The sequence below is a fragment of the Lynx rufus genome, unplaced genomic scaffold (genome assembly GCF_022079265.1).
Source record: "Lynx rufus isolate CCGP_SWC_20201006 ecotype Redwood Valley unplaced genomic scaffold, mLynRuf1.p SCAF_8, whole genome shotgun sequence".
Taxonomy (NCBI): Eukaryota; Metazoa; Chordata; class Mammalia; order Carnivora; family Felidae; genus Lynx; species Lynx rufus.
In genome coordinates this window covers 36,454,101-36,478,620 of record NW_025814896.1, presented here as the reverse complement: position 1 = coordinate 36,478,620, position 24,520 = coordinate 36,454,101, and the positions used below count along the sequence as shown (strand labels likewise).

Sequence of the window (24,520 nt, the reverse complement as noted above, 5' to 3'; positions counted from 1 at the left end):
ATGGCCTATAGAAAAGCTTTAGATCAGACATACACAGGAGAGGACCCAGTCTCCACTGCCCCGAGGAGTAGACACTGCTCCATCACTCCACAAAAACCCCTTTCTCTCTTGATTTGTGTGTTTTTCCTTTTGTTGAATGCTGAGAACTCACTAGCCCCTGAGGCTCCACAAAAGTCTCTCTTAATGTTTCATTGTCCCAAATCTCCCAGCTTCTTGGATACCCATCCCACAGAACTACTTTTCTTCATGTTGTTCCTCATTCCCACCTTCCAAAGGCAAGCATTTTTAGGGTGCCCCTCCGCTCTCGGTCACATGACTGGAGTGGAAGCCAGCAACAGTCCTGCCTTCTTTTCTTCATAGAAGCTTTCTCTCTTCCTTTCACTGGTTTTAGTAGAAGGTTCATATGATAGGAGGCCTTTACACTTGGGACTTGAAAATACTGGACAGTGCAGTGCTTTGGAGTCCCTGAGAGGGAGTCCTGGAGATGCCAGTGAGGCACTGGAGCGGGATGTGAGTTTCAAACTGATACTCACCTAAGCAAGGGCATCAATGCCCTGTGTGTATTTCCTTCTGTCTTGTGCACTGCACCATCTGTCCCACTTCCTGCCCTGGCCTCGTCTTCTTCACTGGCTTGCTATGTTTGTCTTCATCTCTTCTCAGTGGCATACCTCTCCATGGCCTCTCCCATCACCAAGGTTCTACAAGAAGCTTCTCCTGCTTCTTCTCAGGGTTTTCCTCCACACCAGCCCTGTCCACACCTCCTGTTATCACCTCCCCCCTCCTCAGTCTTGCCCTGGGGTCTACTCAAGCTTACTCTCCATGGGTCTGCTTTTCCTGGTCTACCTGCCCTACACCCCTCCACTCTGCTGATTCCCATCACTGAAACGCTTCCCACGCATTGGAGCAAAAGCCTTACTTTCTTCTCAGCTCTCTTCTGAAAATACAGCTTTTCTAGAAAAAAGTTCTCTGGGCTCAGGAAAAATAGAAAATTCCTTAGAAACGGAAGGAAGGCCAATATTGTTAAACAATAGTTAAAGGATGATGGTTACAATGTAAGTGCTACAACAAAGACCTGCATTGGGAGCTGTGGCGGCCAAGAAAGGGTATGTCTCACTAAACAAGGGAGAGTAACAAACTAAAGTGGGGAAGGCCATCCCCAAGGAAGGGAAGCATCTAAGCAGAGCCTGGAGGCATCAAGAGGACCATGCTGGAAGGGCTGAGAATGGTGGGCACTGCAGGCATGTCTGTGTCAGACCACAGCTGGGAGGCAGATGAAGCTTAGAGTTCAGGATGAAGAGATGAAGTACAGGGGAGAGATGGGGAGGGATAAGCAAAGGTGCTTGGACTTTGACATGTAGTCAGCTTTACAGCCTAACGTAAAGGATTTTAACAGGAGTTACTGAGACCCATTAGCATCCCCAGTCATACCTTACAAATACTGATGATTCACTGTGTGTTTCCATTAATATGAAGATCTTGACTAAACTGAGGATCACTTTTCTCCTCACTGATTTGGTTAAAGTGGAATACAGTTGATGAATTTGTCGAAGAGTATAATTTAATCTAAAAATCCTAGAAAAAATCTTTGGCAAAATTAATAGTTTATTAATTCATTAAAAATAAGGTGTTTATAACAATTTTAAATGATGTTAACACTGATTAAGTTAAAAGAGACACTTGATCCAGATTAGTGAATGCCAGCTTTAATCCTGCTGGGAAAAAAATAACATAACATTACTAGAAAGCTAATTAAAATAGGTTGGTACTGGGCTAAGGACAGACATGTAGAAATAGAACTGAGAGTCCAGAAATAAATCCTTGCGTTTACTGATAACTGATTTTCAATAAGGGGGCCAAGACAATTAAATTGGGATAGAAAGAGCTTTTCAACAAATGGTACTGGGACAAATGGATAACCACATGGAAAAGAACAAAGCTGGACCCTACCTCATATCATACACAAAATCAACTCATTAACTCAAAATAGATCAAAGATACAAATGTAAGAGTTAAAACTATAAAAGTCTTAGGAAAAAACACAGGCATAAATATTCATGGCTTGGGATTAGGCAATGGTTTCTTAGATATAATACAAAAAGCACATGCCACAACAACAAAAAATTGAATAAATTGGACACCATCAAAATTAAAAACTTGGGTCCATAGGAGAAAAATTTTGCAAACTATCTATCTGATAAGGGACCTGTATCTAAAATATGTGAACTCCTACAACTCAGGGCTCCTGGGTGGCTCAGTTGGTTGAGTGTCTGACCAGCTCAGGTCATTATCTTATGGTTCATGAGTTTGAGCCCCGCATCAAGCTCACTGCTGTCAGCGCAGAGCCTGCTTCAGAGACTCTGTCCCCTATTCTCTGCCCCTCCCCATCATGTGCTCTGGCTCTCTCTGAAAAATAAATAAAACATTTTAAATAAATAAATAACCCCCTACAACTCAATAATTAAAAAAAAAAAAGTCAATTTAAAAATGAACAAAAGATTTGAATAAGATGTTTCTCCAAAAAAAGATATATAAATGGCAGATAAGTACTTGGATACAGGGTAAACATCATTAGCCATCAGGGAAATGGAAATCAAAATCGCAATCAAAGCCACTTCATACCCACTAGGATGACTATAATCAAAATGACAAATAACAAAGTGTTGACAAGAATGTGGAGGAAATGGAATCTTCATACACTTTTGGTAGGAATAGCAAATGGTACAGCTGCTTTGAAAAAGTCGGAAGTTCCTCAACATATTAAACACAGAGATAACAAATTACCCAGAAATTCCATCTTTAGGTATATACTCATGAGAAATGAAAACATATATCCACTCAAAAACCTGTGCAAATATTCATAGTAGCATTATTCACAATAGCCAAACAGTGCAAATCCAAGTGTCCCTCAACTGATGAATGGATAAACAAAATGGGATATATCCACACAATGGAATATTATTTGGCAACAGAAAGAAATGAAGTACTACCAGTAAATGCTTACAACCTGGATGAACATTGAAAACAATATGCTAAGTGAAAGCCAGTTATGAAGAACAACATATTGTAAGACTCCATTTATATAAAACATCCAGAGTAGGAAAAATCAGTAGAGACAGAACTAAATTGGTGGAAACTCTGGGGTGGGAATGGGAAGGATGCTGGGGTAAAATGGAGAGTAACTGCTAATGGGTATAGAGTTTCTTTACGGAGGAACAAAAATGTTCAAAAAGGGGTTCTGGTGACAGTTACACAACTTTGTGAATATATAAAAGCCAATAAATTGTAAACTTTACCTTTTAATAGTTTTTTTAAGTTTATTTTTATTTATTTTTTTGAGAGAGCGAGCAAAGGAGGGGCAGAGAGAGAGGGAGAGAGAGAAAATCCCAAGCTGGCTCCATGCTGTCAGCACAGAGCCAGATGCGGGACTCGATCCCAAGGACCGTGAGATCATGACCTGAGCCAAAATCTAGAGTCAGACACTTAACTGACTGAGCCACCAGGTGCCCCTAAACTGTATACTTTAAATGAGTGAATTGTAGGGTATGTAAATTATATCTCAATAAAGCTGTTATTAAACAAACAAAAAAAGAATGGGATAAAATGCTATTCAACTAAATTGGTGGGAACTGTCAGTGTTCTTAATTCTGAAATCCCCAAATCAAATAAGAAGAATGCTTTCCTCTAACTGAAAATGTCAGAGACTTCTAAAATGGGGTATATCACTGGTTGATCATGCTGGTAAATGCTAAGAGGCTACACAGAAAAAATGTTCCCCATCATTTTACTAGATTCATCAAATGCCATCTATGAGCTTTTGATGTGTGAATTCTATAATTTTCCAATAGTAGGCCTCCTTGCCCTACAGTTGTCCTAATTAAATTTCACTGGTGTCTTTTAAGAATACCATATACAATTCCAAGTCCCCAAAGTTTATTCAGTCTAATTTTTACTTTTCTAAAATACTAGAGGAATGGGGTGTCTGGGTGGCTCAGTCGGTTGAGCGTCCGACTCAGCTGTGCTGACAGCTCAGAGCCTGGAGCCTGCTTCAGATTCTGTATCTCCCTCTCTCTCTGTCCCTTTCCCACTAGTGTGCTCTCGCTCGCTCTCTCTCTCTCTCTCAAAAATAAACATCAAAAAATTTATTTTTTAATAAAATAAAATACTAGAGGAAAAAATGATTTAATAAGCTGGAAATGGGGGGGGTGGGGAACATGAAAAAGCTTCCTCATAAGAGAACTATTTATAAACTCTATACTTTTGCTATTAAAAAGTATTTTACTAAAATAAGGATAAACTTGCACACTGCAAAAATTTTAGTCTTCCAAAAGTTCACATTACCTTGAAAGGAAACCCAGAAGCTGTTTTATTTTCAAATATATCTTAAGAAGAAAGATTTCCTAAGTGTTTCAAAAATGTTTTCTATTTAAGAGAAGCCTTTACAAGTCATTCTTTAAATAATGAGAATTTCTTTTCCCCCAAGGGAATAATTTCTACTGCAGTGTTTCTAAGAATATACAGGGTTAAAACCGTGTAAAATAGATTTTCTCACAGTTAGGGGAGAGTGAAACACCGCAAATAGGAAACCAGACAGCTCGGGGGTCAAAACACTACACTTCCAGGTCAGACTTCTGGTTGCAATTAAGTAAAATTCCTGCAAATATTTGTAAGGAAATCATATTTTTGGTGTCTCCTTTCAGCCCTTGTAACTTCTTACTTTCTTTAACAGCAACTTGTATTTGTGGGTATATACATATGTATATTATTTATTAAAGACACACAGAAATACAAAAAAACATAAACATTTAGGTACATAACACACCAACCTATGACCCCAGAATGGCAATTTGATCTTGGACTCAAAGGTAAAATGAGCATTTGTTCTAGGCTTCCATTTTTTTATGTTTCAGATTATGTGGACCCAGTTTTGTTTTTGCTTGACACAGACATGGATAATTTGGTTCTCAAGACATTTCACAAAATAGGTTAAGCCAAGTTTCCCATTAGATTGCATGGTTCATGATCAAATAGTTAAATTTGAATCTGACTGGAGTTTTGGCTGTAAGTAATAACAGCACTGTGTTAGAACAACAAATGTAAACAAGGTCCACAATTAAATGTACCTGAGTAGTTATTAAATATGCTTTCTACTCAACTCCCTGGGAATAGCCCAGAAGCTCACAGCACTTCAAAAAAATACCTACCTCAGAAATCTGTGGTGGATTCACTGACAGACAGATATTCCCGGTTTTAGGTGTTATTACAGTGAGTATAAAATTATTTTGATTAAAAACAATTAAGCAGTAAACTGAGAATCGTAACCATAAAAAAATATTTTCATTTTAGATTTTCCACTTTCACTCTATTAGGGTGACATGTTAGGGAATTTGAAAATGAAAGCACTCTGGTTTTTCATCATCATTTGGGTTGTAGTCCCCACAATTCCCAAGGTATTTAGTTAGCGAATCTCAGTCCCAAAGTGTTAAACCACTGCATGTTCTCCTGAACAAGGGCCTCTTCACTCGTCTGTCCTCTGTACCCTTTTAAAATCAAAGGGTTTTTACAGATATTTAGACTGTTAGATAACTACTATTTTCTCTGTCAAGCTTCTTAATGGCTATTAAATATTAGTGATGTGAAACTCAATTACTACAAATCTTAAACTCTTGGCATGTGACTGGAGAGCCCAGCCAAAGGAAAAGAATTTAAAGGGAACAGACAAGTTGGTAAGGGCTACAGGCACTTCCCAGACATCGGAAGGGTACTGCTGTAGCATAATGCACATAAAACTCCCAAGAAATGAATAGTACATGCCAAGGCAAATAGTTTCCACTCTACCTTGTCATCCCACACATTAAAAAATTATATGCAACCCCTAGGAGAAAAGGCCACTGCTTTATGAGTGGCAGCGAGAGGGTGGGGCAGAGGCGCTTTTCCTCATTAGTATGCCCTCCTGCCCAACACAGGAGAGGTGGCCACTTGTTACGACTTTATCTGGGAGGTACCAGAAGAAAGTGGAGCTTCACAAGAGTCTCACTAGCCTTGTGCCCCCCCACCTCTCACCTCAATATATAAGTGCGTAAAAATCACTTGCACAACACAAAGCCAGTGCCACATGGAACACGTTCCCAGAATGCTGGGAGAAACCACAATTTTCACTGGGTGAACCAGAGAGAATTACAGGCCTCCCATTCAGTTGTCACCATTAGAAATAAGGTGACAAAACAGATCCCCAAAAGAAACGTTGTGTTTTTTTGTTTTTTTTTTTTGTTGTTTTTTTTGTTTTTTTTTTTTGTTAAATCTCAGCCCTGTTATCAGTTGAAAGGTCAGTGACTTCCTCTTCCACCCCTTCTCCTCCGGACCCCAGAAGGGCAAGAGTGATGACCAGTTCTACCTGACCACCAAATGGAATCTGCCTTTGGAATGAATATCTGGTAATAAATCATCAGTCTTCACAGAGCTGGTAAATAGGCAGGGCTCTCAGCCAACTAGGACAACTCCTTAGGAAAAAAAAAAAAAAAAAAGGTCTTGCAATCACCGTTTGATGACAAAGATCTTTCTGGAACGCCAGAGTCCCAGGGGATTTGGTAGACTGGTTTTGAACTGCCCAGTTCCAGAATATGCAGAAATGTGGGAGCCTTGAGTCTGAATGTAAATGTGAACATGCAGACTCAAAAGGAATACTGGAATTGCATCACCAGGAAAGCAACAGAACTGGCTTTGTAACGTGAAACTAAGCAGTGGCAATACGGACCTTGTTTTATGAGGGAAAAATCATTGTCTTTTTGGTGTGAGTGGTAGGAGGTTAGGGGAGAAGGGTAAGGTGGGAGAGATGGAAGCAGCTTACTCACAGGCCAGTAGGATCAATCCAGTAAGGTTCACGGTAACATTGGCAAAGTTTTCCAGGTGGTTGAACTGAAGTGTGATAACCTCTTGGTGTGGCAGAAAGAATCCTAACCTGTTTTGAAGCTTTGTATACTGTGGGGGGGGAGGACTTTTGTGTGTTTTAATTTCTTGTAAAATTGAAAAGTGAACAAAAGATCGGCCATTGAAACTGGCAATTTCCACAACAGGTGACTGTAACAAATGGAAATATTAACGCTTAAAGGGTTTAAGGATTTTGTTTTCTTGCCATTTATTGCAACAAATGGTTAGCAAAGTCTCCCCAGATTTTGCGAATGCAAAGCATCTTGTGTTGTCGGTCCTGTTTTTAGCATACTTTTGGTAAAAAGTGTAAAACTTTAAGTTCTGCAAATTGCCCCTTCCTGGAAAAATCATCTTTGCTGACACTGTGGCACATTCACCAGAGGGCTTAGAGGCACTTGCTTTCATTACTGCCCTTTAAGCTTCTCATGTGGATGAAAGCCTAGAAAATGTTTTTATTGAGTACACTATGGGAAGAAATGTAAATAATAAGCAAAGCTATTTAAACACATGTGTAAAAAGAAAACACATGTTTCCACTGCGCCCTAGGACAAATCTAAGGAAATCCATTTCTATTTGTAACGGGCTGCGAATATAAAAAAAACAATGCCTAAATATTAAGAATATTTACCAGAACAGTAAGTAATTGAAAATGTGTTGTGCTGTTTTGCTGTTTTTCAAACCACGCGAGGGCCCAGTTCTCCCCCTTCAGTCACCCATGTCTGACTGCCCTAGTCTGAGGACCCCTCCATGTCTGCTTGTGTGACTGCAGCCCAGCTCCGCGGCCACAGCTGGTGTGCGGGACAGGAGCGAAGGCTAACACTCCATGGGAACAGCTGACAGATGTCAAAAGTGGCCGTTGCAGTGAGCAGTGTTTGTCAAGGGCCTATGCTTTCTCAGGGTTAACAGTTGTTGGATGTACAGTAATTTCTACTGTTGTTAATGTGTAAGGATGGATGGTGTTTCACGGCAAGTTTCCCCTGTCTTCTTGGGAAATGCCTGCCACTTTATGTGGAGGAAGGGCTGGGCTCACAGGGAAAAGTGTTTCACTTGCAAAATTTATTTTAAATAGGAAAAGGCCCTGTTTTCAATGGGCTGGGAAAATAAATACAAACCAAAACAAACTGCACATATACAACTTTGCACTCATGGGGACGCCGGAGAGCAGGGCTCACAATCAGGCCTGTGTCTGAAGAGCAAAGAGAAAGCTTTCTTTGGCAGGTACCATACACTGGGCGTTGGGGAAAGGAGGGGAACATTTCTCAGACAGAGGGAAGAATAGGAAGAACTTGCTTGTTTTGGCGATTCTTGCCTTTTCTCCTCTGGTGTGAACACCCACTGATTTCCTAACATGGTGGTAATGTGCCCCACCACAGAATGCTGCGTGGGTGTGGATGAAGAGAGAGGAAGCCTGGTAATTCAGCCCTGAACATTCGCAGAAGATACCTTGGATGCCACAAAAGAATGAGCAGACGGCTCCATGCATTGGCTAAAGATGGAAGCTAAGATTTTAGAGGCACATTCAGCTTAGAAGAAAAGCCAAAAAGAAAGCCACTGCAGACAGAAACCACAGTACCCAGGAAAATTTAATTTATTTTATGGCATTTTCCAAAGGACTGGGTTTCTTAGATGTTAAATGCAAGAACAAGGTTATACAAAATGGAATAATAGGCAGTAAAAAAAAAAAATTACTGCTCTACAAACACAAAAATGTAGTGAACCCCTAATATTTAGACAATGCACTGAGGTAAGTGCTTGGAGCAGAAAGATGAGCTCTGTTTTGGGGTCTGTTTCTCCCTTTCCATCTTGTGATCAGAGAAGAGGGGATATAAAACCCAAACAAAGATATTCACATTGTAGTTCAGGCAAAACACTGCTCCTGGCTTTCACATGGTTAACTGAAAGACAGCTTTTTTTTCATGATTAGAGGAAAGTTGTATTAAGAGAAAACAAACATATTTATACACATACACACACTCTCTCTCTCTCCCCCCTTAATCGGGATACTGAAGCAGTGAAGACCGCCCAGATACCAGACAGATGCATTTCCACATGGCCTCTGACACTTACTAGCTCTGTGACCTCAGGCAAGTTGCTCGCACCCTTGAGTTTGTTTCTTGTCTTCAGATCAAGGGTTAAGAATGCTGGCTAGAAGGGGCTACCCTAAGGATCTGCCATGGGTATGCAGACCCGGCACAGAGCTGGTGGCTAGCAGGCTGAAGCTCAGAAACAGGTAACTAGTAGGGGCATGGATGCTAACAGAACCTGGGATGAGGGGCTCTGGAGGCTATGTTTAGTCCCTAGGTGCCACAGAGCCAGGACATAATGCAGCTAATCTTACACTGGGATAGGATGTTGTTCTGACTTTCTGAAAACCAATTGAAAACTACTATTTAATAATTTGTAACTGGGGCACCTGGGTGGCTCAGTCGGTTGAGCGTCCTACTTCGGCTCAGGTCATGATCTCACGGTCTGAGTTCGAGCCCTGCATCGGGCTCTGTGCTGACAGCTCAGAGCCTGGAGCCTGCTTCGGATTCTGTGTCTCCCTCTCTCTCTGCCCCTCCCCTGCTCATGCTCTGTCTCTCTCTCTGTCAATAATAAGTAATATTTAAAAAAATTATAAAAAATAATTTGTAACTCATGACCACTTTCACCTCTGCCTTTTGTTGAAGGGGTAAGAGATGTTGCAATGGAAGCATGCCCCAAAGCCTTGACAAATGAACATGTGACTGGTGAACAGAAACTACAATTTGTTCCTTTATTTCTTCCAATGCTTGCGTTCCTCCTGAGTAACAGGCTCCGCACTGGGTGCTGAACAGCACAAGAGCCCTGGCCCTCGAAGGAAATGAAGTCTGTCTGGGAAGCAAGGAAGCAACTGGACTGGTAAGTGCTGCTACCACTGAGGGTGGACTGAGCACATGGGAAAGGGTGGAGGCAGCTCCCAGAGAGAGGTGCACAGAATCAGATAGAGCTCCTCAGGAGGAGTGACACCCAGGCACAGGCCTGCAGGAGGAGGAGGAGATGACCCACCAACGTGGAAAGAGAAGAGAGTTGCAGGGAGAGGAGGGCAACATGTGCAAAGATGCAGAGGTAAGAGTATGATGTTCTGGGGCCTGTGAGTCAGGCTGCAGTGACAAGTTGATAAATGACCACAGAAGCTCTCCCAAGATTGCCTGGCCAAAGCCATCTGGGACCAGCGACTCCTCTCCCTCTTGGAAGAGAGGGGCTCCTCTTGAACTTGGCCTCCCATGGGTCCAGTTGTAGGTCTAGCAAAATCTATAAGCACTGGGCAGTTGGCTTGCCTAGCATTCTCCTGAATAGTCAGACTGCTTGGTGCCTGAATCTGGTACTAAAATGTTTGCCACTCCCAGCCTGTGCCAAGTGACTGCCCTATGTTCCCCAGAACGCTCTGCACAATGGTGGGGGGCCAACATGGAGAGAACACTACTGCCAGGCCTGTTCCTGGGCAGGCAGCCACCTTGGGGCATGAGAGGTAGTTGCTGAGAAGGCTAAAGACCATGACAGACATGGTGTCTACAGACCATGAAAGCCCAAGAGTGGATGTGTCATCTGGTGACTGGATAGCCTAAAATCTGCAGTCAACTAAGGCCCATGGCTGGCCAAGTCACTTGGTCCACTAGAGGGCCACAACTCAGTAGTAACCTTGGGAGGAACTCTGTCAGTGGCTCAATCCACTGACATCTTTGGCTTATTGGTTAACAGATACGTCCATAACTCCGAATAAAATGAAAAGCATACTTTAGGCCCTACTTAAAGTGTATGCTATAGGCTGAACTGTATCTCTCCAAAACTCCTATGTTGAAATCCTAATCCCCAGCACCTCAGAAGGCAACTGTATTTGGATACAGAATCTTTAAAGAGGTAATTAAGCTAAAATGAGGTCATTAGAGTGGGCCTGAATCCAGTATGACTGGTGTCTGTATTACATAAAAGGAAAACAGAACACAGATACAAATAAAGGGAAAATCACATGAAGCCAAAGGGAGAAAATGGCCATATCTACAAGCCAGGGAGAGAGGCCTCAAAAGAAACCAACCCTGCTGACACCTTGATCTCAGAATTCCAGCTTCCAGAACTATGAGAAAATAAACTTGTCTAAGTCACCCAGTTGGTGGTAATTTTTTATGGGAGCCCTAGCAAATTAATACATTATATGATAGAAAAAAAGTCTAGGTCTGGTGAACAGGGGCCTGACCTGGGCTACCAAGGAGAGCCACAGCCTCTTACCCAGTCCCCAGATTTGACTCAGTTCTCAGAACTGTATCTCCTTGAATAGAAAGCCAGGCATCCCTCAAGTCAGGACTATAAATCTTTCACTTGGGATGTACAGCTGTTTACTACAGTTCCTATGCAATGAGAAAAGGGGAATAACCAGAATTTTTGAGAATGATTAGACATTGGCTCTGAGACAATGCTAATTCTTGGGGTTCCAGATCTCCATTATGATCCCCAGAGTGTGATAAGTAGAAACTTGTTTCAATTAATCTCCCAGAGGGCCTGGTGGGTCCGTGAAAATTTGTACTTCTCTTCTCATTTGATGAGTACATAATTGGGATAAACTTATCCTGCAGCCATGTTGGACTTGGACTAAACTTGGACTCCATGTCTCATGGAGTGCTACATAGTAAGGAAAAGCCAAAAAAAAAAGTCTCTGGAGTTCCCTTTCCCCATCAAAACCAAAAGCAATACTAATCCCTGGAAATCAAAGAGTTCATTCTGTCAAAGAGTTCATTCAAGTTTTTGCACCCTGCAACTCTTACTACTAAGAAATAAGCACAAACACTTGTAGGTATGTTTGTGTTTCTTTGACCTAATTAAATGACCTGGAAGAGTGACAGCTTGAGTGACCAGTTTATTAGCAGATAAAAATTTGTGCCTGGCTAATCAATGGCTCTGCTCAACAGGATAGTATCAACCAGAAGCAAATGAATGCAGTGATATAACCTCATTTGGGGTGGAGAAACAAAATCTGTCCAGTGGGCAGAATGTTCAAGAGTACACTTTGGGTCCATTTGGCCTGTAAGGAAAGATAGCCTGAAGAATGTATGTGTGTGTGTGTGTGTGTGTGTGCGCGCGCGCGCACACATACACACACACACACACACACACACACACACACACACACACACATTCATTCACTCATTCACTGGTAAGAACTCAGAAGGACTGGTGACAAGGACATTTGGGGAAAAGCTACGTGGAGTGTGTGTGAAAGTATGTGTACCTTATGTGAATGTTCTCCAAAAGACTCCATTAAGAAGTTCTTGTAATGAGCTGGACAAAATGACCTGCACATGGATGTTGGCCAGCCTCTTACCCCAGGTGCCAGATTATCTGCTTAAAGGGCTCATGAGCCATGTGGCCTTGGTGGCAAGGATGAATATTATGCTTGGACTCCAACAACATGGACTTAACCTCACCAACACGGAGCCCTGCCAAATGCCAAATCTACCAACAGCAACAATTAACAGGAATCTCTCTACCAACTCTCTTATTGTAAGAAGATGGGCCCATGGTCAGTGGTGGTGGGTGATTATAATGGACCTCTTTCATTACAGAGGAGACAATACCTTCATTGGAATGGACCCTTTATTTGGGATTTGGATGTGTTTTCTATGTCTGCCATGTTTTTGGCAGCCACGTCACCCACGGACTTAGTGAAGGCCTCACTCACTATCACCGCCACAGTGTTTCTGACCAAGAAACTCATTTTACAAATAAGCGAGTATATTCATAAAATTCAGTGGTCCTACTAAGCAACCAAGCAAGGATCAAATGCAGCTGACCTTACAGAGTGGTAGAAGGATCTACTGAAAATTCAGTTGTCATACAAACTGGGGTGAAGTCCTAAAAGATCTACTACATGCTGTGACCAGAAGAATAATATGTGTTCCCTTGGCAAGAATTCCTGGAACCAGGGAGTGGAAGTGGGAAGTGACCACCTCAGCAAAAGCTCGCTTTCCATCCTCATGACTGTGCTTCATTGGTATTCAAAGGAAGACTGGAACAGAGAGGATAACAATGACCCAGGCTGAGGGTTAAATGTGCCACATAACTCCAGGTTTTTTACGCCATTAGACAAACAGACCAAAAGGGGAGTAGAAATGTTGGCCCATAATGACACAATAGATGCAAGTGGATAAAACACGGGGAGTATAACGGCTCTATCTAGTGGCACATTTCCAGTGTTAAAAGTTAATGAGAACTGTGGCAACCTCATAAAGGCAGGACCACCGCTGGCCCAAATCCCAATGAAATTTTGGATCACCTTGCCAGGAAAAGAATCCTGATCAGCTGAGGTACTGGCTAAGGGCCAGGGGAATATGAAATAAATGTTAAAGGAAGGCAGACACAAACACCAACTATTTATTGCAAAAATTAGAATGGTGGCATCTTCCTATCCTGTCATCCTCGCTGTATCGTGTATATATTTATATGTTAACTAAGTTTTTTAGCTTTGTGTTTCCTTACTATTCTATGCAAGGTATGTAAACTTCTTAACTTAGTCAATAAATTAACAAATGTGAGCTGTGAATGAACATCACCCAGGAAGCCTGGGTTTGGACTAGGGCATGAGACTCTGGGTTCTCTCTGTCTGTCAGTCTGTCTGTCTGTCTCTCTGTCTCAGAGGAGATGCTGAGCTTACTTCCTCTGCCATTGGGAGAACTGTGTCTTTAGGCAGAAGCCTGTTGTTTGGAAGTTTGTGGAGGAAGGAAGCCAAGAGGAAAACTTGAGTGGTTATTTTGTAACTTGTGTCCACTCACCAAAACTTCTGACCATCCTCTCTGGGTTTTGGCAACTTCCCACGTTGTAACATCTCACTTTGCCAAGGGAAGAGACAAACATTCTGTCCTTCGTGGCTTACCTGCAAAGAGGGTACAGCCATGGGACCTAGTTTCACATTGCAGTGGCTCACAAGGGGCAGCATGGTGCTGTGGCCACGTGTCCGGAAATCAATCTTCTTCAGACTGGGGTGGAGGTTGATACCCGGTCTTGACTGTAGCTGAAATGGCACATGTACCAAAGCCGTCCTCATCTCATGGCTGACGCTTTGCTGCCTGTGTGCCTTTGGAGGCCTCCCACAGGTACATCCTATGAGCTATCTAATAATGTCTTTAATTGACTCTGCTTAAGAACGACACCCATTCTGCTAGTCTCAAGCAGAAATGAAATTAAATAAAGGATATTAGGCAATTAAGGTTCCTGACCACAGAAGGTTTTAAGCTGGAGACTATCACAGTTTTGTTTTCGAAAGACCACTCTGGCAGCAGAGGTATGGATGAATTGGAAGGAAAATCAGGAGGCTGTGGCAGTAATTCAAGGGCTGATTAAGAAGGCCTTGACCAAGGAAGGGACAATGGGAACAAGAGAAAAAATTAGGAAGAAAAAGGCAAACAACCCAATACAAAGATGAGCAACAGCTGTAAATATGCAGTTTAGTCAATATGTACATTAAAGTGAAAGACAAAAATCAAAGCACAGCATCTCCTTTTCTGATTTTTGGCCTGTCAAACTGGGAAAAATTAAAACACTGTAATACCTAGCACTGGCAAGGCTAAGGGGAAAACATTAATGAGACAGAATTGACAGAAATCGACAGTGAAGTCTTTTAAAAAACTTTATCACAACATTAATTTTTACTGAATCTGTTGAAATGACAGGTGACTTTACAAAGATGAAGCTATCAGCAAATGTCTGTGCTATGCTGTCTGCTGAGTTTGTCAATACTTACTGTGGTCCTTTATATTGTAAGACTAAGGAAATGGTCTCAAAACCATTTATGCTATTTTTTTATAAAAAAAAAAAACTCAGAGCATGAATAATACTAAATTTTATCTGAGTAATCAGCAAAGTTACCTAGAGACTTCAGCTCAGCCAGCACTGTGTGCTGAGTATCTGTACTGTGATGAGGCACATTATTGTCACATGGATCTAGAAATAGAAAAAGGTAAGAAACTCATGCAAATGAGAGAAGTTTTCTGCTTTACACAAAAGCATAAACCACTCACATTCATCCAAACCACCAAACAGTAACGACAACTCTATTTTCAGGGAACATTAGACAAAGAACTGGATACTGAGGAGGAAATAGGCAAGGCCTTACGGTTAGTGGCTTTGAAATTGCTCTTGAAAAAGGCATTTAAGTAAGATTATGGGAACAGCTGAGAACAGGCAGTTAGATAAATGTAGAGAGATGTCTTTGGCTCTGAGGCAAGAGTAAAAGCACATATTCAGATTCCATTTTTTTGTGGTGCTGTTAATAAACAATATAAGGCGGCAGTATATCGGTGTGTGTATCCACTTCGTCCCTGCAGGTACACACAGCCTAGAGCAAGATGAACCTCTTTGTGAAAAGGAACCTTGTGGTAGACACAGATGAACAATGCTCTTTCCTTTTGGAAATTAACCGGTGAGTATGAAGTTAAACACCTATAACCAGAAACAGAGTTATCTGCTTACGCTCTAGAGTTATGCAGCAAAGTGAAGAAGAAAAGTGGTTTTGTGGGTGGCAAAGAATCGATCTTTGCCAGTGAAGGAGTGGGAGAAAGGTAAACTGATTATAACACAGTCACAGTACAATGTGACAAATACATTAAAGGTGGTAAGTGCCAGAAGAAGACAAACTGAGGAAGACTTTGGAGAAGTAAGATTTAAGTCGGGTCTTAAAGGTTAAGTAGGAGCTTTCCAGACAAAGGTAAAACCTGTAAATGTAAAGGCAGAGGGATAAGGAATGCAGGCTTGTGGGAGACAGGAAAGTGAGTAGCAGGAGGAGACAAGGCAGGATGGGGAGGTTATGGAAACCCTTGACCTTACTAGGAAGAGGAAAGATATAACATGTGTGTAATTTATCATCTGTATAAGCATTTAAGTACCTACTGCAAAGCAGAAAATGTCCTCCAAGCTGGGGACACAATGGTAACAAAAGGGGCAGAGCCTGTCTTCAGGCAGCTTACATGTCTGTGGAGAGACAGACATTCATGGAATGGTGTTCAGGATGCTTGTGGGCCTATAACAAGGAGACCTGTCTCCAGGATAAGCTTCCTGAGGAGTGATTTTGAGCAGAGAGAAGACTGAGCACAGGGAAAGTGGAGACCAGGGCTCCAACATGGGCAGAGGCCCCAAGATGAGTAGAAGAATGGAGATTTGGAAGAAAGGAATTAAGCTGCTATGACTGGAGCAAGAAAGAAGGAAAAAGTGAGACAAGATGAGGCTGGACAGGCAGCTACTCGAAGGACCCTAGCTTGCACCCTTGGAGCCTTGGGGAAGAGGTTCACAAGATCAGACCTCTGATTTTAAGGGATAACACGAACTGAATGAAGTGTGAAGAGCAGGCGAGGCACTGGCCAGAGCAGGTGCAAGGAAGCCAGCCAGGGGGCTGCTGTGGGGGCGCAGGTATCCAGGGGGGCGAGAGCAGAGACTGCTTGCTGGCAGCAAAGGAGGGGACTGGCTAAGGTATGAACATCACAAGACATGCTCCATTAAAGATTAACTGTTACCAGAAGTAGAAAGGAAAGGGAAGATAGTGCTTTCGCTCCAAGTTAACTTTCAGCGAGGAATACTTAACACAGCTTTTCTCCTACAGAGTGAACAATAGAGCGGTGCATTATATCATCTTGCCTCCCTCTGGCACTCACTACTTATCTCAGTACAGGGAAGCCAGTGCTTATCCCACAAGTGGCCAGTCACTGGAGGCTCCAGGAGGCAAACACAGGCTTCTCCTTGTTTGTGCTTGCACAGTTAAATAAACCAAGTCAAAGGCAAATGACAAACTTACAGCATATAAAACATACAAAGTATTCATATCCTTAAGGAGTATTTATAAACTAATAAAAATATGAACATTAAAATAAAAACATTATAAAGAAATTGAAGTGTGCAAACATGTATATCATCAGGATATTTGCTGTACTGCTGTTTATGACAGTGTAAACATTAGATGCAACCTGAATGTCCCACCAATTAAAGAGAGTATGGATATTTAATGGAATACTACATACATTAAAAATGGTGATGTGAACCCTGCATAGCCAAAACAATTCTAAAAACCATTAAGAAAGTTGGAAGACTCCTATTTCCTAATTTCAAAATTTACTACAAAGTTATGGTAAGCAAAACAGTGTGGTACTGGCATAAAGACAGACATCTAGAACAATGGAATAGAACAGAGAGCCCAGAAATAAACTCTCACATTTATTTATTTTTTTTTAATTTCTAATGTTTATTTTTGAGAGAGACAGAGAGAGACAGACAGAACATGAGCGGGGGAGGGGCAGAGAGCGAGAGGGAGACACAGAATCCAAAGCAGGCTCCAGGCTCTGAGCTGTCAGCACAGAGTCTGACATGGGGCTCGAACTCATGAAGCGTGAGATCATAACCTGAGTTGAAGTCAAACAGTTAACCAACTGAGCCACCCAGGCACCCCTAAACTCTCACATTTATGATCAAAGATTTCCAATAAGGGTGCCACGACCACTTGATGGGGGAAAGGACAGACTTTCCAACACATGGTGGTGGGACAACTGAATATCTATGTGCAAAGGAATATAGTTGGACCATTTCCTTAAAATTAACTCAAAATGGATCAAAGACATAATGAAAAGGAACAAAACCTATAAAACCTATAAAGCTCTTAGAAGAAAACACAATTTTTGAAAAGCTTCATGTCACTGGATTCAGTAATGAAGCACAGGTGGCAAAATATGAAATACATAAATTGACTACATCAAAATTTAAAATATTCGCACATCAAAGGACACTATCGAGAGTGAAAAAGCAACACACAATGGGAGAAAATATTTGCAGGTCATATACCTGATAAGGAATTAATATCCAGAATATATAAAAGAACTCCTCCAACTCAAAAACAAAAAAGCAAACAACCCAATTAAAAAACAGGCCAATGACACAGACAGACATTTCCCCAAAGAAGATATACAAATAGTCAATAAGTACATGAAAAGATGGTCAAAATCACTACCCATGAGGGAAACACAAATTGAAGCCACAATAAGATACCACTTCACAACTGTTAGGATGGCTATTATCAAAACCAGAGAAAATAAGTACCAGCAAGATTATGGAGAAACTGGGATCCATTCTTGGTGAGAACGTAAAACGTAGTCACTGTGGAAAACAGGATAACAGTTCCTCAAAAAAATTAAACCAATATTGACCATATAATCTGGCAAGTCCACTGTGAGGTATACAGCCAGAGACTCAGAAAGCAGGGACTCAAAGAAGTATCTGAACACAAAAGTTCATAGCAGCATTATTCACAACAACCAAATGGTAGAAATAACTCAAGTATCCTGTGACAGATGAACAAATAAACACAATATGTATATGTGTGTGTGTGTGTGTGTGTGTGTGTGTGTGTGTGTGTGTGTGTGTGTGAATACTATTTGGCTTTAAAAACAAAGAAAATTCTTGGGGCGCCTGGGTAGCTCAGTCGGTTGAGCGTCTGACTTCGGCTCAGGTCATGATCTCACAGTCTGTGAGTTCGAGCCCCGCGATGGGCTCTGTGCTTATAGCTCAGAGCCTGGAGCCTGCTTCAGATTCTGTGTCTCCCTCTCTCTCTGCCCCTCCCCTGCTTACACTGTCTCTGTCTCTCTCTTGAAAATAAATAAACATTAAAAACAAAGAAAATTCTGATAAATGCTATAATAGGGAGGTACTTTGAAAACATTATGCTAAGTGAAAAAGTGAGACACAAAAGGATAAATACTGTATGATTCCATTATAGGAGGTACCTCAAGTACCTAAATTCATAAAGTCAGAAAGCAGAATACTGGTTACAAGAGACTAGGGAAGAGACTGATGGGGAGTTACTCTTTTTTTTTTTTTCTTAATATGACATTTATTGTCAAATTGGTTTCCATACAACACCCAGTGCTCATCCCAAAAGGTGCCCTCCCCAATACCCATCATCCACCTTCCCCTCCCTCCCACCTGATGGGGAGTTATTCTTTAATGGGTAAAGGATTCCAGTTTGGGACGATGAAAAGTTCTGGCAATGGAAAGTGGCAGTGGCTGCACGACAACGTGAATGTACTTAATGCCACTAAACTACACACTTGAAAATGGTTACAATGGTAAATTTTATGATATGTATAGTTTACCACATTAAAACAATTTTTTTTAAAAATGGTCATGTATGTGTTTTAAAGGATTTCTATATTATGTTAGGTGAAAAAAATAGGTTATAAAATTGTACAGAATGATCCCTTTTCTGTTTAAAAACAAACTTCTTAAAAATATATAAAATAAAAAAAAATAATAAAATAAAATAAAATAAAATAAAATAAAATAAAATAAAATAAAAAACTTCTTGCCCACATGAGTCCAACAAAGACTTTGATTTTCATCTTGGGGCCAGAACAACACACAACACATGTACCCTACCAGGCTGGAAAACTGAGTATTTAGCATTTTCCACTCAGTAGTAGAGGAAGGCAGGGGAAGGGCTAGTTGAGAATCAGTACTGACCACGCCACGTGCACGCCAGAAATGGAGGTCTGAGAACCTTCTGTGTTCCTTCTCCTTTTGTACAAGTCAGAAAATGAAACTAGCCAGGTCTGTTGGAGTACAAAGGATGCAGGCTCCTATGGCTTTTCTCAAGCTTTATCCTACTACTAAGTGAAATTCCAGAAAATGTCACCTAACACAAAATTGTTTAGACTGAAAATTCCATTCAAGGCTTTGAGTTTGGGTTAAATTAATCTGTCTGCCTACTTATCAGCTGTGCCCAGGTGAACACTGTAGTTTAAGTATGTCTAGGAAGTGGGGGTGGGGGGGTGGGATGCTGCATTAGCATAACCTAGGGGGATGCCACGTTAGTATAACGTGGTTCACAGCAGTCCAGCCCTGTCCTCTGAGGATTAACACAAGGTTGACTGTACTTGTACCACAAAAGAGTGTTACGAAATGCCAACCTAAAGTAGAAAAAATTAAAAACATGGCAATGATAGGTGGAAAGAACAGTGGGCTGGGAGTGAGAAGAGCTGGATCTGGGATCAGGTTCTGCCACTTGTCACCCAAGTATGCTTTCCTTCAACAGGTCACTGAATATGTGTATCAAGCAATGGGCTAAGTAAGGCAGGGAGGGGGACAGCGTTGGGGGGGGTGGGGGAGGGATGCCAAATAAACAAGGTCATCTCGATCCTCAAAAAGATGATCTTTTATTTGGGCGAGCTCTTAATCTTGTAGACCCTCAGCTTCTTCACCTACAACTCGGACATTACCATTCTCAAAGTGTTGTTAGGAAATAGTGCAGGATAGTTCAACCCCAGTGCCCTTGATGTTTTGGGCCAGATAATGCCTTGTTGTGAGGGACTGTCTTGTGTATTGCAGGATATTTAGTGACATCCTTGGCTTCTAACTCACTAGATGCCAGTAGCTTCCTGCCAACCCCTCCGACTTCAGTGATGACAACCAAAACTGTCTGCAGACATTACCAAATGTCCCCTCCTGCAAGACTACCCCCAGTTGAGAACCTCTCAAATAGGGTGTCATATATATGAAAGCACTTAAAAAAGCATAAAGCCGCAAATCAAGTCAGTATTAATGTAAATCTATTTGTAAGACTACTTGTCAAAAAAAAAAGTCCCTTAAAGTACAGTTTCCTTAGGAATGTTTTATTTTCTATTTTTATGTTTTTTGCTTACCATTAAAAGCCCTCCAGGGCTTTTTGGTTAATTTTCCTTACCCAAACAAAGCATCTTCATTAGAACATATTTTTTAAATGTATCACTGTACTAACACGACAGTCAGAGTCAAACATAATTGCCATCTCTACAAAGCAGAAATTTTATCCAAAATCAAAGTACTCTGTGCCTACCTTTTAAGGTCAAGGGACTGGATCTTGTGAATTCTGTATTTGATGGCCTGTGCTGTTTACGAACTTCCAAGTACTCCTTAACTCTTGAATCAATGGTTTCTTTTAACAGTAAACAGACTTCCTAAAGCAAGTTAAAAAATGAGATATAATTCTCTCATTTAATGAAATGCAAAGAGACAACATTGTGCATATTAAAAAGTCAACACTGAACATTTCATTTCGTTTGCTTTTTTACTTAGCTGTGAAAGCTGAAAAGAATGCTATCTGTGCTCATGGGTATCACCCCAGGTTTAAGTTTGCTACTGAGGTTTGCTCAAAACCATGTTGGTTCAGTCTGTGATCTGAGAAATTCATTTAATTTCCCTCCGCTTCAGTTCCACATTTCTAAAAGGAAGGTAAAAGCAGCGAAGTGCCCACTGTGGCCAGGCAAGACTGTGGATGAGGGAAGGATCCAGGAGGTGGAGCATCTCACTGTGACCCCACCCAGCCAGCAGGGGCAGCCCCGCCCACGGCTTCAGTGGACTATTGTCATGTGGGGATGCTAGGTGGGGGAGGGGGGCCATCAGCTGGTCATCAGCTCTTCTGATCTGTTCAAGAGAAGAGGCCACAGCAATTTTTATGTGAATATTTCCCATTTTTAAAACTTGGTTCAATACTTTTCTTAACCTAAACATCCACCATCCTTCATTCATTAGTTTCTGGCTGCAGGTTTAGAAATCTACTGAAAAAGGAACAGCACCGAATGATGGGCTAGAGAGAACTAAGAAATCAGTAATGTGATTTTCTTCCATGCTCTTATTGATACTGTGTGTGCCCATTTGCTTTTGTGAAAACTGCACTATATCCACCGATTAATGGTGAAAATAATTTAACTTCTCATATTTCTTTAAAGTAGATTAATATTTATTAGGCAACAGAAACACATGGTTTTAATTCAATGTCAATGTACCACAACACTAGCAAATTTCTGGAATGTGTTATTTTTTTATATATCAGTGTTACTTATGAAAAGAAAGACAAAACCCTAAAAAGTCCACCACATGATGGGAAGACACTGTCCACTTTAGGTGGCATGTAGCCAATGTAGAGAAAGGGGGAAAAAAAATGGCACACAAATCTAAATTTCTTATCTTCGATTAAGAACTGGTGTGTAAGGACTAATAATTCTGGTCCAATTCCCAGACTGCAGAAGGCTCAGAGTTGCCGAGGTCAACTCAAACCTGTTTCACTAATTTCTTCAATGCCATCTCAGGTTTATCTCTTATGATTTTCAAAAATTAAAACGAGAACAAAATTTTAAGAAGCCCTGAAGGGCAATGATAGCCAAACTTTTCTTTTATTGCAAATACAGACACTCCTCAACAGTAGTGAAAAATCTTTGATTTAATTCACAAATGGGAAATTGTACATAAAATATAAACACTGATCTCTCTTCTGCTCTCATTTTGCAGCCCAAAGATGCAGTGCCTTGTGGAAGAGAGAGAGATCCATTTACAGTTGAGCATTCTGGCATTGTTCACACAACAGAAAGGCAGCCTTGCCCCATACTGTTGTTTTAACAATTAAAGAATTTTGCTTCACATGCAGGGTTCAACTATGACTGAGCTAGAAAATATGTGAAAGACATACATGGAAACAAAGATTGTTAAAATTTAGCCATAAATGCCCTATAAGGCTAGAACTAAAAATAGTATGACAAAAATAAAACAAAGGCCCATACAACACAAACTTTCTCCCTATAGTTACGGGGCTTTCCTTCCATGAGTCAGGTTTGACGAATGGAAGGTAGACCATGTGCAATGTGGTCAAGATAACCTAGTAACTGACCACAGCACACTTGGTGAAGCATTCCCTTCAGAACCACAGCAATGCAAGAAAAGACAAAGTCCCAGCTAAACTGGACGGGCAGATAAAAAGACCATGCTGAAATCGATGAGCAAGAAGACAGAGATATACAGGGTATTTCTAGGCTAAAAAGGGCTCCAACATGCTTCCTCAAGTTTACAAATGAAACAGTTTGAGCTGGACTGTTTGGGTACAAAGACTACTCGTGCTGGACTCAAAATAAACATGGCTTTAATCCATACAATTAGTTCCCTTTTCTGAAAAGGAACTGGACATTCTTAAGACTTTCACTATATAAAGTGACTGCTAAAATGCAATCAAATTGATTGCTCATGAAACCCCAATCCTGAGATGATCTAATGATAAAAAAAGATGAAAGCACTGAGACACTGAATAGAGACTAAAGTCATATCCTTCCTTGACTAGCTTTTCTTCCTTCTCTGTCTCTGTCTCTCTCTGTCTCGGAGCAATTTTCATGTCCGTGAACAAACTTTAAAGGAACAACTTCAAGTATATGCAGCAAACCATCTGCTTTGCTCTGAGAGGGAAGCCTGGCTTCCTGGCATAATGCTGGAGCCAACACTGCAGCCAAGCCAACACCAGCCATGTGCAGGTCCCATCGTGCTCGGACCACCTTTGCTAAGTCATGCCTTGCTGCCCGGACGTTAGGACTAGGTGGAGCGGCACAGCTGTGTGTGGCTCCCTGGAAAAACCTAGCCTCATGCTCTGGGTAGGAGGTGACTCACATATTCATAGCTTTATTTTAAAGCCTCCAAATCAAAGGACTTGGCAAAACTGACTAAATATCAACAAGAGAGAGCTAAGGGTGAGGTGGTAAAGCTGGAAGAAAATGGACAACAGGCTGGGTCTAGAACAGTGGATTCTAGAATGCTGTTAATGTCAGTCAAATCAGAAGCCTTTGGGGGTGAGGTCTCCTTAAGGTGAGCATTAGTCACTTTGGGGGAAATAAAGGAACCATTTTGAACCACAGGGACATGTGTTGTTGGTAAGCCAAATCTTGGAATTACATGGAGTTGAAGTGTCGTAGGAGATGCCAGCATACTAAATGCTAAGACCTGAAGAGGATAATTTATTAACCTGAATGGTAAATCCCATTATACCGAATCTTGTGCCTGCCTTCTGCCAGCTGTTGGGCCACCAGGTATCCTTGGCAATACCGTGACAGCCAAGTGCTGATTATATCATTACCTTTTGACTGAAAATGTATTACTTATAAATTTTCTTTGGGGGAGATTTTTTTCCTAGTAATCGTCAAAAGTTGACTGAAAACAGCACAGTAAAGGATTTTGGGCTTGCTTTTGTTGCCACTATCAGCAAATTCTTCTCCGTATACTACCTTTCAGTAAAACTTGTTTTTATTTCTGGCTCTAAAAAGCTGTTGTGACAAATATGGAGGACACAAAGTGCTGTAATACTCTGAAAGTTACATGAAAGCCACTGCCTGCCTCGCTATCCCTGCTCTGGAGGACAAGGATATGGAGGAGGAAGCAGAGCACGTGATGAAAGCCAGATGCACTCTCCAACCCTCTGCCACAGCAGCACTTGGGTGGGATCACGGAAATGGAGAGCCAGTGGTGACTCAGCTGACCTCTGGTCGAACTTTTTCATTTGCAGATGAGGAGACTGAGGCCCAGGAGGTCAAACACCATGCTCCCAGTCACATGACCATCCGGCCATAGGCTTCCCTGACAGACTATTGTGAGAAGGAATACAGTCCAACACCTCCACATTTACTGTCAAAGACTCATGTTAATAAAAGGATGGTAGAAGACAAAAGCGCAGACATTGAGAATTTAAGATTTAAATAAGAATTTAATCTCAAGGTGTGAAAGATCAGCCTTGTGTTCACCTCACGCCTGCTTCAGGGGCTAGGTC

At 41.4% G+C, this 24,520-nt stretch overlaps 1 protein-coding gene across 1 annotated transcript in view; it reads right to left on the bottom strand.

Moving 5' to 3' along the window:
* Positions 1–24,520, bottom strand: part of SLX4IP (SLX4 interacting protein) — a 177,975-nt gene that overhangs the window by 40,932 nt on the left and 112,523 nt on the right. The window contains exon 4 of the mRNA XM_047068248.1: positions 20,780–20,900. Coding sequence (XP_046924204.1) covers positions 20,780–20,900 — 121 coding nt within the window. The remainder of the gene's footprint in view (positions 1–20,779; positions 20,901–24,520) is intronic.